The sequence below is a fragment of the Gekko japonicus genome, unplaced genomic scaffold (assembly GCF_001447785.1).
Source record: "Gekko japonicus isolate JY-2015 unplaced genomic scaffold, Gekko_japonicus_V1.1 scaffold45, whole genome shotgun sequence".
NCBI classification, from domain to species: Eukaryota; Metazoa; Chordata; class Lepidosauria; order Squamata; family Gekkonidae; genus Gekko; species Gekko japonicus.
In genome coordinates, this window is record NW_015177011.1 from 1,779,281 (window position 1) to 1,789,548 (window position 10,268).

The following is a 10,268-nucleotide window of genomic DNA, read 5'->3' on the forward strand; positions in this document are numbered from 1 at the left end:
CCGCACGCCCACCTACCTACCTACCTACCCGGCCTGCCTGCCTGCCGGCTCCAAAGAGGCGGCGGCGGCAGCAGCGTTCGCAGAGCGTCTCCTGCACACGCGCAGGAGACGCTCTTGCACTTTCGGGGGGATTTAAACATCCCCCGAAATTTTTTAAAACTTTTTTTATTTTTGTGCACACGTGGGGACTGGCCCACGTGTGCACAAACCTCCCCCGGCCCCCCAGCTGCCCCCGGAGCGCTGATTTAGCGATCCGCACTCCGGGGGCAAGTTCGCTATTAGATATATAGATGGCAGCCTCTGAAGAACACAGCAGAAGGGAACCAGTGCTCCATTCACTTTAGTGCCCCTTCACAAATCAATACCACTAGGCAACATGGCTGGGGGAAAAAGAAAAAAAGAATAGAGCTGAGCAAATATAAGTGTTTAGAAAAATAATTCTTACTTCAAAGAGGTAATGCAGCGCTGGCAAAACCTGTGCCCACATCCTGTCTGGTGAGGATTATGAAGGACTAGATGACAGTGGGCACATTTATATCGTTCCTCTAAGTTTTCTACAAACTGATAGTCAACATCAGGCTCAAAGTCCAGAGAAACAGCACTGGTAGAATTCTGGCGGGTGTATGGGTTCAGCAAGTGGCCAGCGAGGTCTTCAGAGGCCATGGACACTCAGCTATAAAACACAAGCACAGGGAGATGCTAGTTGGATACAAACACATCCAAGTACCATATTCAGTATAATTTAAAATGCTGATACACATTTGAATGTTTTTCACTGAAAGCTTTGGCACAAATCTCTTATGCAAATACAATTTCAGTTACTGAAGAACACGAAAGTTATTGTCAAGGGACTATGATGAATAATCAATTAGCAGAACAGTTTAAACAATTTAGCACGCAATATTTTCAACTCTGCTGAATCTACAATCAAAAACAATTTCCCCAGTAGAAAGGTTTCTTCGTGGTTTCTAAAACAATATCCTTTCCCTAAAGATCTGTGATTAATCCTGTGCAAGCTGGCACCAAAACTTGTGTTGAACTGATACTGACTACCTCAGATTACTTTAGAAAATGATTAGACAAATCCATGGTATAAATTATCTATGATTAGTGATTATTTGATTGCTGGATACTAACAATAGGAAATGGTTACTTCCTTATGCTCTGCCTGGGAGCTTCCAAAAGCATACCATTGTATCTCTCTAGACGAGGAAGTCCATGGGTCTGACCCACCAAGGAAATGTTATGTTCTTAAGCATACTCTATTCAAATGGGGAAAACTTCAAGTCCCTGTGCTCTAAGTTATGGTTCTAACAACTAAATGAAATCATTGCTCAATATCTCACCATCCAATCGGGACATCCCATCAATTTCCATGGTATTCCTCCACACTCTCCAATTGTTTGCATGGCAGACTAGAGAAATCATGTGGTCAACATGGGTGGCACTGTCTCTACAGACAAAACAGATTGGCATAATAGCAAGTATTCTGCTTTTCTGGTTGTCTACAAAAATACTGAGTCAGAAGAATAGGAAGTTCCTGTACAGACATGCTGTCAATTCATCTATACTACTTGATTACTGACTTTATTGTCCCCCCTATCTATCCCAGTGGTGTTCATGACTCACACTTGTGTCACAGAGAAAGGTTTGCTACTGTGAGGAATTGCAGAGGATGATGGATGATTTACCACCTTCCCCTGTTATTTCTCAATTTCAGCTCCCTCCCCTTAGCTTGTAGTGGTACACTGGACCTCCAGGTTCCCAAACTGAAATTTCTGCTGAACAACAGTTCCACTTGTCCTAAGTAGTATAGTTCAAGGGTGGTTAAATTTCTCAAACCGTACCTCAAGATGACCTGGTGACTCATTCCAAGTATCCTCCCTCCCAGTATTTCTTGCCCTGCTCCACAATTATTATTTAATGTTATCATACCAGTGCCCTCTCTGTTTTAGCAAGCCGAAAATTCTTCCCCTTGGGGAATATTACTTATAAGCAGGAAATTGCCTTCTTAACTTTTACACCTGCACACATTGTAAAATTAATACATATTTCCTTGTCAGTTTCCTTCAGTTATCATTTGAAGGCCACAGAGCTGAAATAGGTGACGCAGGAAGTGCACAGAGCTCTTTTGTATCACTGTAAGTTTCCTGCTTAACCCAAACCACACCATGTGACATTTTACTTTTGTACAGTACCAACGCACTTTTTTTTAAAAAAACAGGACTTCTCACTGTCTTGGTAAAATGTCAAGGCTTGACACTGAGAACTCAGACACTATTTAGTTGGGCAGGGACGGCACACTTCATACAAAAAGGGCTATTTTATTCTGTGACAACTGTTATGGTTTTCTTTGCAAAATAAAACAGGAGTCAAGTAGCACCTGAAAGACTAACCAAATTTATTTCAGCATAAACGTTCATGAGTTAGGCCTCGCTTCATCTGATGCATATGGAGTGAAAAATCATTTTACAGACTTTTATAAACAAAATCATAGAATTGGGGGGTGTTGTGGTATAGAGAGAAACCTGTAAGATGACTACAGTGATCAGGTAGGTTTTTAAATTTTTATTTATTTGTTTAATTCATTTATACTCTGCTCTTAGGTTTCTAAGGGAGTAGATGGTCCTTCAGGTATGTTGGTCCCAAACCATATACAGTTTTAAATATCAGCACCAACACCTTCAATTATGCCCAGAACCAAACTGGAAACCAGTATAAATGATTATTTATTATTTCAACTTACTATACCGCCCTAACCCCGAAGGGTCTCTGGGCGGTTTACATGGTATGTTCTAAGAACACTCAATCCCTGACTAAGGCCACATGATGTAGGGGTGGGACCGCCTACCTGCACCCTAGTGGTGGGCCTGTTTGTAGCTTCTGGCTCGGCATTTCTTTCCGGCGGTCTCTGGTGTCCCCCTGGGAATGACTGGTTCGTTGGCGGGACCGTTCCTGGTGCACGCCCATGCTCGCTCCGGCCTCGGCTCCATCCTATTCGGCTCCGCCGCGCCCACGAAATACGTCATCGTGCATCTTTCTGGTCTCCACCGTCATCTGCCGCTCGATGTTGTACCGGCCACCAGGGATCGTTCTGCCGGCTCTCGTTGCTGCATCGCCACCACGCCTCGCCATCCAGGCTCTGCCACCGCCGATGTTCTCGCTGCCGTAGGTGCTGCCGCCACCACACACCTCAACGGAGGAGGGTGCCTCCCACCCATCTAAGGGTGGGTACCCATTTGCCTACTCGCTTGATTTAATTGCTTTCGGGCCACTGGGTGGGCGGGAGCTGGGACTAGGGCCAGGAGCTCACCCCATCCGCGGTGGATTCTCGTACAGCCATAGTGGTTGTTCCAAGTTGTTACTAGCAGGCATTAGCTGTCTGCGCCAAGACTGAAGTGATACGGTCCTTACAACCCACTCCAGTCAACATCCCGCCAGCAGTATTCCACACCAGTTGAAGTTTCCAATCACTTTTCAAGGGCAGCCTCATGTAGAGTGCATTGCAGTAATCTGATATGGTCTCTATGACCCAATCCAGTCACCATCCTGGCTACTTTTGCACCAGTGGACGTTTCCAAACCCTTATCAATGGCAACCCCATCCAAAGTGCATTGCAGTAAGCTAATCTAGACGCAATCAGGGCATGCACCTGTCAGAGTCCTGCAGCAATCAGTCCTCAACAACGTTCCTTCAGAAGGTTGAAGTTTATTGAGTACAGTAAAGGCAGGTCATTTGTGCATACATTCAGTGTCAGAACTAACCCTAAAGGCGGGAGAGGGGAAGATATACAGGATTTGAGCCAATCAAGGAGTTAATTAGACCGTGCCTAAATTAACGGGTTCACATTCCCAACAAAGCAGCTAGCGAAAGGTACCGAAGTCACAGGCCTGAGCTAAGAGATAAGACACTACTAGAAGAAATGAAAGTTAAAATTCCAGCCCAAGAGGAAGAAGAAGAAGAAGAAGAAGAAGAAGAGGAGATTGGATATACACATTCAACAGCCTCCTTCTCTCCCCCCCCCACCTGCCATGGCAGCATAGCTGACAGCACCACAGTGGCCAGATCTTTTCCACCCCAGAAAGCACAACTTATCCAGCAGTAGGGCCTGGATCCAAGGCACCCCCAGATTACAGACCTGTTCCTTCAAAAGGTGTGCAACCCCATCCTGAACAGGTGGTACCTTAAATCCTAGGTAAGACCTTCTGCCTACCAGTCACTCTCTCCTAGCCTAACCTACCTCACAGAGCTGGTGATGTGAGGATAAAATGGAAGATGGAAGAATGTTGTAAGCTACTTTCAATCCCCTTTGGGGGAAAAAGCAGGGTATAAATATACACACAAACATAAATCTGCTGCCAGAGTCATATATCTTCCTTGGTCTTCCCCCAGTCAATATCTTTGGCATCATTTTTAGCCACTGCCTTTCAGGCAGCTGGCAGTTATGGAGGACCCTTGAGGCCAGGAGTGGGACTAAGCAGGTTCAGGTCACTCAGCTCTTGAGGGAGGTGAGTCTTCTCTTGGTAGTACATTGCTTATACAGAAGAAAGCTAAAAAGACTAAATTTGGGATGGACACCAATAGGGTAAATCATCTTCTTGGCCCAGTGCACCCAAGCTGTGAGAACAATATTAGATCTGCATAGATTTGATCTCTGCTTTCTATTCAAAACCACATCTCTGATTCTACCAGTTATGCGGGTTTTCCGGAAAAACTGGAATTGGAAACTATTTTTAAGTTAAATAAACAATATCAATAATATTAAGAAAAATCTAAATAATGTTAGCAAAAGCAAGCAAATACCATGTACAAGCACTGGGGTTTGTCTATGTTTCATAAGTGTGGCGTGGAAGGAGAAGCCATGGCAGCCAGAATCTGCCTGTGACTGGGAGAGCCCTCCCTGCCACACACAGCTTTTCCTCCTGTGGTGTGCTTTAAAGTGCACCACAGGAGAAGAAGCCATGGCAGGCAGGATCTGCTTGTGGCCAGGAGAGCCCTCCCGGCTGCATGTACATCCTGGGGTCGCCTTTCTCCTGGGTCATGGCAAACCACAGCCGGTGACAGTGGGGAGGAGATCTCCCAGGAAGGGTCTCCCTTTCTCCTGGCTGCGGTGAGCCTCGAAAAGGAGAAAACCATGACCCTGCGATTTTTGTGATGAATTTAGGTTCCTGACAACATTCATGCCCATTCCTATCTATGACTGGGCAAAACTCTCCTATATTAACCAAATATTCCAATAATCTGTAGCCATGTTCTGTATGGGCACCACCACTCTGCCATGGAATCTTGTTGGGTAATCCTGGGCCGTGCACTCAGCCTAACCTACTTCGCAGGGTTGTTGTGAGGATAAAATGGAGAAAAGAAAATGTTGTAAGCTACTTTGGGCTCCCATTTGAGAGAAAAGTGGGATGTAAATATAAATAAGTAAATAAATGAATGCAGTACAGGGCTGATTCCACATGTAGATGGTTCTCTGTGTAGCTCTCACACTTGCTCCAAATGCAGAAGCATTCACAGTAGCAACAACCCATACATGAAGTTTTCCCCCATAGTTTCCTTTTGGCCTCAACCCTCTGCAGCTGCCATTTCCTTCCCACCTCCAGACAGCTTTTTTTAAGGGTAGAGGAAATGGTGCCATATAAGAGGGACTTGGGGGGAAAAACCCTCTCAATATCATGTCCAAAGGCATTTTGAGTGTAATCTTTCCAAAAGGATTATATTAAACCCACTTTGGGAAAGTTTGCAGCAAAATGGGAAAACATGGACACAGGATGAATCAAGGATGATATCATGTGGATACTCCCTAAAAAGTGCAGCAGTAAGGAAACCAAGGCAGAGCAAAACATCTGAGTGGAAAAAAATGCAGATGTGCTACACCTACTACCAAACTTTCATTTTTCTGCATGAATTAGAACAAAAAATTGGAACTAGACATAACCCAGAACCAGCACTATAATGATTAACCTGACTACAAAATGTGGCTAAAAACAATAGCCATAGTAATTGTCATAACTATAGTTTTTTCTTAATCAGCAATTGTCAGGGTTCCCCAGTCAATCACACTCAACACCAGGTCTGCAGGAATACCAGTCTATTGAGATAGATAGTACTTGAGACACCATTAACGTCTTGTGTCAGGAATGACGAAAGCTGTGCGGGGGGCCCAGGGAAATACTGCCTTCGAAGGAGACCCCCTGACACCCCCAGGCCAAATGAGCAAGCACCTACAAGCGTGGGCTAATGCAGAACCGTTAGGTTCCCAGTGGGAAGATTATGGAAGAAGCGCCTCTAGCTCCAAGGCCACTTGCAAGATAAGCACTAGGCTAGAGAATGCATGGGGGGAGGGAGGCGAGCACCGATGAGAGTTACACACCCCAGCTCATGGCAGCATCAGTTGACAGCAATCTGCCTAGGGATCCAGATGAGAAGCAATAAGAAGTCACAAGCGTTTAAGAGTGCAAATAGTGAATTTCCTAGGGTGAATTCAAATGTTTTACAGAAAAATAAACAGTATTGATAATTACCTTCTTCAAAAACTAGATCTCATTTATATTTTCCCAATATAAATTAAAATCAAGTGCTATAGCAAAGATGCATGCTAACTAATTCTGCAGATTTAACACAGTGTAATAGCTTAATTAAAAAGTACAATTTAAACATACTAAAAAGGAACAGAGTATGTTTTGTGCTGCGCCCTTTTTGCCTTTATTTGCTTCATCGTACTTATTAATTTGTGCTGTTTTCCTAATTATTAATACTAATTAGTGCATTTTCCTGTTACATTTGATATTCAAGCCTCTGATCATTTCCATATCATACTGAAATAAGACGCAAGTAATCTGAAAATCTCCAGAAAATAAAATTTACTCATGTGTATTTACAGACATAGCAAGGAAGAATGCCACAGCTCCCAAAGAAGCAGTTAATGCTGGAGCTACATTTTTAAATTTAATAACTGCTTCTCATTAAAGCTTTGCCACAGTAGTTTGTGTTGTGTTCAGCGTTTATTTAAATACAGAGAAGAAACTAATACAAAAGCATATTTTCTTCAAGTTATTAGTAATCCTTGCATTTATGCAGACTTTTCAATGAGTGAGCCAGTATCTGGATAGTTGTTTCTTCTTGTTAAACTTTATTCAGTATAAAATCTTTTAAAGAAATGTCAGGATTACCAATAGGTTGCACTTGTTATGCTGAACTATACAGACATTTAGGAATGGCTTACTTGTAAGACCACTGAAAATCTTGCAGTACTTTCATTAAAACAAAAAACCAAACACAAAATATGGCAAGAGTATTCAAGAGACCATGATTACCAAGGCACTATTCAGATGTCAAGGTTTGTTCCAAAGGGCAAAAAACTGGTTTGTGGCCTTGCTTGCTTGCCTCCCCCACCTCCGCACAAAGAGTCTGATTGAAGACTTCCTGGTTAAGTCTTCAGATTCTGTGCTTAAAGTAACCTCAATGCTGTAGTCATACACAAAAAACAAAGTTCCATAACTATTTTCAAGCTGACTGTCCATCAATCCTAAAAGAAAAGCTTCTGGTTTCATTTGTATGGTAGTTTTTAAAAAAATTCTGTATTAATGATTCTATTTGTATCCAGAATTTCTTAGCTTTGTTACAAGTTCATCACATATGATAAAATGTCCCTTCATGCTACTCACATTTCCAACATTTATTTGACGTATGTTTATACATTTTAGCCAATTTATCTGGAGACATATACCAACAATATATCATTTTATGAAAGGGTTTTTTTTGAGATTGACACGTAATGTGAATTTCAAACCCTTCTGCTACAATCTTTCCCATTGTTCCATCTGTATCTCATGTCTAAAGTTCTTAGCCCATTTTACCATAGTCTATTACTTGTTCTTCTGTTTCATATAAAGTTTATACATTTCAGCAATAACATAAATGTCATTTGTACATAACTCTGTTTTAAATACAGTCTTATATTCTTCAAAATCATAAAGTTGTTCATCAAGTTTAAATCTCTCTAATAGGTAAAGGTTCCCTTGCTCGAAAGCCAGTCGAATCCGACTCTAGGGTTGCGGTGCTCATCTCCGTTTCAAAGCCGAAGAGCCAGCGCTGTCCGAAGACGTTTCCGTGGTCATGTGGCCGGCATGACTAAACACCAAGGCGCACGGAATGCTGTTACCTTCCCACCGAAGTGGTACTTATTTATCTACTTGCAATTTCTTGCTTTCGAACTGCTAGGTTGGCAGGAGCTGGAACTAGAGATGGGAGCTCACTCCATCATGCGGCACCTGGGTCTCAAACTGATGATCTACTGACCTTCCACAGCCTGCAGTTCAGCGTCTTAACCACTTGAGCCACTGCAGCTCCACAATCTCTCTAATAGTTGAAAATAAAAAAACACTGACAATTATACCAGTCTCACCTGGTGGAAGTTTCTAGCTCTGTAGTCGCTGTTGGCCCTTCCCCTTTTTAGCGGACCAAGGCATTGTGAATAACAGAATGGGTGACGGGGGGGGGGGGCTCAGTGTGGTGTGCTAACATCCCTGTACCACTGACACTCCCTTCAGAGGCCGAAGACTTGTTGGGTTGCAGCAGATGGGCTGCAGGGATGCCACCGTAGTCCCAGGCAAGCCCTGAACCTGACCACCTGTAGCCAGGGGATGTGGCTGCTGGTGCCCCAGTGGAGGGGAGGACTTTGGTCCCTTGCCAGGTCGCCAGGCCCGGGCCCCTGTCCGGCACAACCCATCACATCCACCCTTACCACCAGAGTGGATCTGGTCAGTTTCAAAGGACAGAGCCTCGCCAGGGCCAACCACATTCCAACCACCCTGGGTGTGCAAATGAGGGGCTCAAACGGCAAACAGCAGCAACTACTGTGCAACATCAGCCATTGACAGCACAAGCAACGGGCAATGTGAACAACATGTGCATTGCTCTTCCAGTTGGCCCCCCAGTAACACGCCAACCACGGGGGTAAAAGGCATCAATGGCCATTGGGAGCCAGGTTTCACACAGGCACTAGCACCCTGGGATCCAGGGCCTACAGAGCTAGGAACATCTGTCATCAGGTGAATGCAGGAGCCTGCACTGTGGAGGGATTGGTCACTCGTGCAGATGTGCAGTCCTTCCAGCCTGGGCATAACCATCTTACCTGGTGGAAATTCCTAGCTCTGTAGTCACTGTTGTTCCGTCTTCTTTTCAGGAGATCCCAAGCAATGTGAAAAACAGAATGGCTGAGGGGGAGCGGGCCACCTCCTGGCAACAGCCACGGGGGCCCAATGGTCCCAAGTATGCATTGCCCCCTTGCTGACCCCTCTGCATGCTGGAGGCCACCATGGGTCTGGCAGCTGGGCCACAGGCATGTATCTGCAGACCTGACCGAGCCCTGTTCCTGGCCAGTTGTGCTCAGGGGCACCACTCTGTTCAGTCTGGTGGGGCAATGACTTCCAAATGGCAGCATGTGCTGGGGGTTCTGGCCCTCATGGTGGTGGGGAAGCCCATACACAGCTGGAGGCACCCTGAAACCTCGTAGTGGGGGTCATGGGTGGGCCACCAGCAGCTTTGTCATTCCCTACCTGGGCAGAGGGGTGGAGAGGCCCCTCAGGTGTCACCACAGCCATCAGGATGTCTCTGCTATTAAATGCGTTCCCGCACATGTTCCCACTGGAGATGGTCCCTAAGATCCTGCCTTGCAGAAGCCCCCGGTGACAGCACAGGGTCCTGTTCCCTGGGCCAAAGACCCTCCACATCAGCCCCACCAAGGGGAGGTGGGAGGCACTGGCACATGATGATGTTGTGGAGCATGGTGCACACTGAGGACAGCTTTGCCACTGCCAGAGGCTGCATAGCTCTCAGGTCCAGTGTGGTGCAGGCATCAGAATAGAGATGTAAAATTTCCGGAAATTTTCAGTTTTTTTCCGGAAAAAAACGGAAATTTTTGGAAAAATTAAAAAAATGCTATATTAGCATTTCTTTTGTCTTTTCTAGATTGAAAGTCATTCTGTTACTTTAGGAACATAAAATATGACTATGGACATTTTTACTTGGCATGAAATTATCACAACTAGCATATTAAAAATATAGTGTATCCAAACAATTATTACAAACAGAATACCCACCCACACGCAAAAACAAAACTGAAACTTTTTTATTTTCTTCTGACAATCGCACCTTCTAAAGGAAGAAATGCATCTTGTTCTTGCATTGGAGAGTTCAGTTTGTAACCTAGGACTTGCTTGTCCTCAGTGCACAGAAATTAGATCAATCTGATACCAAAGAGATAT

General features: G+C 44.5%; 1 protein-coding gene across 1 annotated transcript in view; it reads right to left on the reverse strand.

Moving 5' to 3' along the window:
- TRAF5 (TNF receptor associated factor 5) overlaps nucleotides 1-672 on the reverse strand; it is a 23,296-nt gene extending 22,624 nt beyond the window's left edge. Inside the window, exon 1 of the mRNA XM_015427612.1 lies at nucleotides 446-672. Within this exon, the coding sequence (XP_015283098.1) occupies nucleotides 446-663 (218 nt within the window). The 5' untranslated portion in view covers nucleotides 664-672. The remainder of the gene's footprint in view (nucleotides 1-445) is intronic.
- Between the last annotated feature and the right edge of the window lie 9,596 nt (nucleotides 673-10,268).